The sequence below is a fragment of the Microplitis mediator genome, chromosome 3 (assembly GCF_029852145.1).
Source record: "Microplitis mediator isolate UGA2020A chromosome 3, iyMicMedi2.1, whole genome shotgun sequence".
Taxonomy (NCBI): Eukaryota; Metazoa; Arthropoda; class Insecta; order Hymenoptera; family Braconidae; genus Microplitis; species Microplitis mediator.
In genome coordinates, this window is record NC_079971.1 from 12,845,875 (window position 1) to 12,848,953 (window position 3,079).

Sequence of the window (3,079 nt, forward strand, 5' to 3'; positions counted from 1 at the left end):
AATTTCTCAAGGAAGACCATGACGACAAATAATATGACACTAATGCTTCAACAACTGTGGATGTTCGGTGATTTGGAAGAGGAATCGCTTCTGGCCATCTAGTGAAATAATCTGTGACGACTCAAATTAAACGATTTCCCGAAGAAGATTTGGTAATTGGACCAAGAATGTCAATTGCAATTCTTTCAAATGGTGACCCTACATTCTAAATCTGATATTCTGCTTTAGTTTTACGATGAGGACCTTTTTTCGAGAAACAGACTTTACAATTTTTACACCATAACTCAACGTCGTGTTTACAAGTTGCCCAATAGAATCTTTGACAAATTTTGTCAAGGGTCTTATTGATTCCAAAATGTCCACCAGATGAAGAGTTATGTGCTTCATGAAGAACATCGTTAATTTTACTTTTTGGAACAATAATTTGCTAAACGATTTTTGATAGATTTGAAGATTCCCACTTTGTATAAAGTATATCGTTTTTTAACTCTAAAGAATCCCGATAGAGTAGATAAACTTTAAAGGTGGAGTTGAGGTGAGAAATGGACTGCTAATCTGGTACAAGATTTTTTTCTTAAAATCAATGACAACTTTCAATAATTCATCTTCGTTCTGGAGTTTGCTCTAATTGATAGAATCTGCAATACGTAAATTCATTTGTTGTATATAGAGACAATCTTCTGAAATTGTCGAATTTAATTTTTGACATTTTTTACAATAACAAATACGACGAGACAATGCATCAGCATTTTGATGATTTTTACCAGGGCGATGAATAATCTCAAAATCATATTGAAATCGAACCTCTAACCAACGAGCCATTTGACCTTTAGGGTTTTTAAAAGATAATAACCATTTTAGTGCGGCATGATCCGTTCTAATGATGAATTTTCCCCCTATCAAATAGTGACGAAAATGTTCAATTGATTTTACCACAGCTAATAATTATTTTCTAGTTACACAATAGTTCTTTCCACTTTGTTTAATATTTTGTTATAGTAAGCTACTACTTTTTCAACTTCTTGTTCTTTACCATCAGGAGTTTTAATTCGATGAACTTGAGACAAAACTGCACCTAATCGGAAATAGGAAGCGTCAGTATCTAGAATGAAAGGAAGGTTCGGATCCGGAGGTGTTAGAACAGGGGCAGTACTTAAAGCTTTCTTTAAGTTTTCAAAGGCTTGATGAGCTATATCATCCCAAATAAATTGTATTTTCTCCTCAGTTAATTTATGAAGATCCTTAGCGATTAGGGAAAAATTTTTTATAAATCTCCTATAGTACGAGCAGAGTCCTAAGAAACCTCGAAGATCGGTTTTATTTTTCGGAATAGGCCAATTGGTGATTGTTTCAACTTTCTTTGGGTCGCATTCGATTTTATCTCCGAAAATTACTTGACCTAAAAATGGAACTTTGTGTTGGAAGAATACACATTTTTTAGTATTGATCTTTAGGCCTGCTTGAAGAAGTCTATCAAATATGATTTCTAAATGTTCGAGGTGCTCTGAGAAAGTTTTACTACGAACGATGATGTCATCAATATAAACTTCACAAATTTTTCCTATTAATCCTTCTAAAACAATATACATTAATTAAAACTAAAACAATATACAGATAATCTACACAAAATCTAAGAGTTTCATCCATTTTCTTTTTAAATACGACTGGAGATGCCCATGGACTAGAACTAGGTTAAATAAAACCTTGACTCTTCATGTCTTTTAATAATTCGAAAGCTTCTTTCCTGTAATGTAATGGAATACACCTAGGTGATTGTTTAATGGGTTGAGCATTTCCTGTGTCAATATCATGTTCAATATAATTACAGACGCCAATGTCATTTTTATTTTTTGCAAAAATACTTTGATATTTTATTGAAAATTCATTAAATTTTCGTTTTTGTGAATCGTTTAAATTTTTAATTAATGAATCGTAAACTTCTTTCAATAATTCTGGTAATAATAAATTTGTTTCGGTTTTTAATTGATTTACATAGATCTTTTTGTTATTGTTATATTTCTCATTTAAAAGTTTATTGAATTTTTTTATTAATTTTTATTTTTTTAGAAAGTCTTTACCCAATAAACCATCCTCTTTGATTTCCGCAAAAGCAATATCTAAATCGATGGAGAAATTCAAAAATTTTAATTTGACGTTTATGAATAAATTTATATGGAAGTTCTTTACCAGATGCCGTATAAATTTTATAAGGTTTATAATTGTTATTTTTTAGATTATTAAATAAATTACCATTGGCAATGGTAATATCAGCCGCGGTATCAATATTAATTTTACAAGGAATATTGTTAATAGTCTCATGCAATCTTAAATTAAAATCAGGATTCAAATTGTCTAATTTTATTTTTGTAATAGAATAGGTTGATTCGTCCCTCGTCGAATCAACCTCTTTAAGTTTCCCTGACTTTGGTTATTTTTATTATTTTGGTTGCATCTTGGTCTTTCATTTTGCTAAAAATTTTGTTGGAAGTTTCGATTAAAATTTTGAGGATTTTTACATTCGGATTTAAAATGACCTGTCTTTCCGCAGTTCCAACATGTAAGAATGAGAGTACGGTTGAAACTGGGATTATTATTATTATTAAATTCGAATTTTCTTTCGAGATTAGGTTTATAATTGTTTGAATTATCTAATTGTTTGAAGTTATAATTTGGGTAAATTTTATTTCTATCCTCACTATCAATTAATTTTGAAATTGATTCTAATTCTAAAGCTCTTTTTAAAGCTTTATTTAATGTAAAAATTTTTTCTCACCTCCGGGCGGAAAGCGTCAACTTCCGTCCCGCTGTGCAAAACGAAGTTGCCGCTTTCCGCCTCCGTCGAGGAGAAAAATAGTATACACTCCTCGGGAAGTAAATAAGAAAGCCTCAGATCACATGTTTGTTGACCTCGGCTTCGCCTCGGCCAACAATTACATGTGATCTGAGACATTTCTTACTTTACTTCCCTCGGTGTGTAATATACTATTTCGGATCTTAAAGAATATTGTAATTTTTTATATAGTAACTCACTTATGAATTGTTGAGAAGATTGACGTTCAATCATATCATCTGTCCTCAT

At 31.1% G+C, this 3,079-nt stretch overlaps 1 protein-coding gene across 1 annotated transcript; it reads right to left on the reverse strand.

Annotated features, from left to right (window-relative positions):
* Positions 1–956: 956 nt before the first annotated feature.
* LOC130665892 (uncharacterized) lies at positions 957–3,079 on the reverse strand. Its single transcript, XM_057466521.1, has 3 exons — positions 3,031–3,079; positions 1,704–1,796; positions 957–1,573 (listed from the first exon to the last, which is right to left on the reverse strand). Exons 1-3 carry the CDS (start codon positions 3,077–3,079, stop codon positions 957–959), a joined length of 759 nt encoding a protein of 252 aa, XP_057322504.1.

Bases quoted from the DNA above. Each gene is read 5' to 3' on its own strand.
- LOC130665892 (XM_057466521.1), bottom strand. From the start codon at position 3,079: ATGAGGACAGATGATATGATTGAACGTCAATCTTCTCAACAATTCATA. The intron at 1,797-3,030 runs GTGAGTTACTAT...ATATTGACACAG, and splicing joins ATCTTCTCAACAATTCATAA to GAAATGCTCAACCCATTAAA. The intron at 1,574-1,703 runs GTTTTATTTAAC...ATATTGTTTTAG, and splicing joins AAAAGACATGAAGAGTCAAG to AAGGATTAATAGGAAAAATT.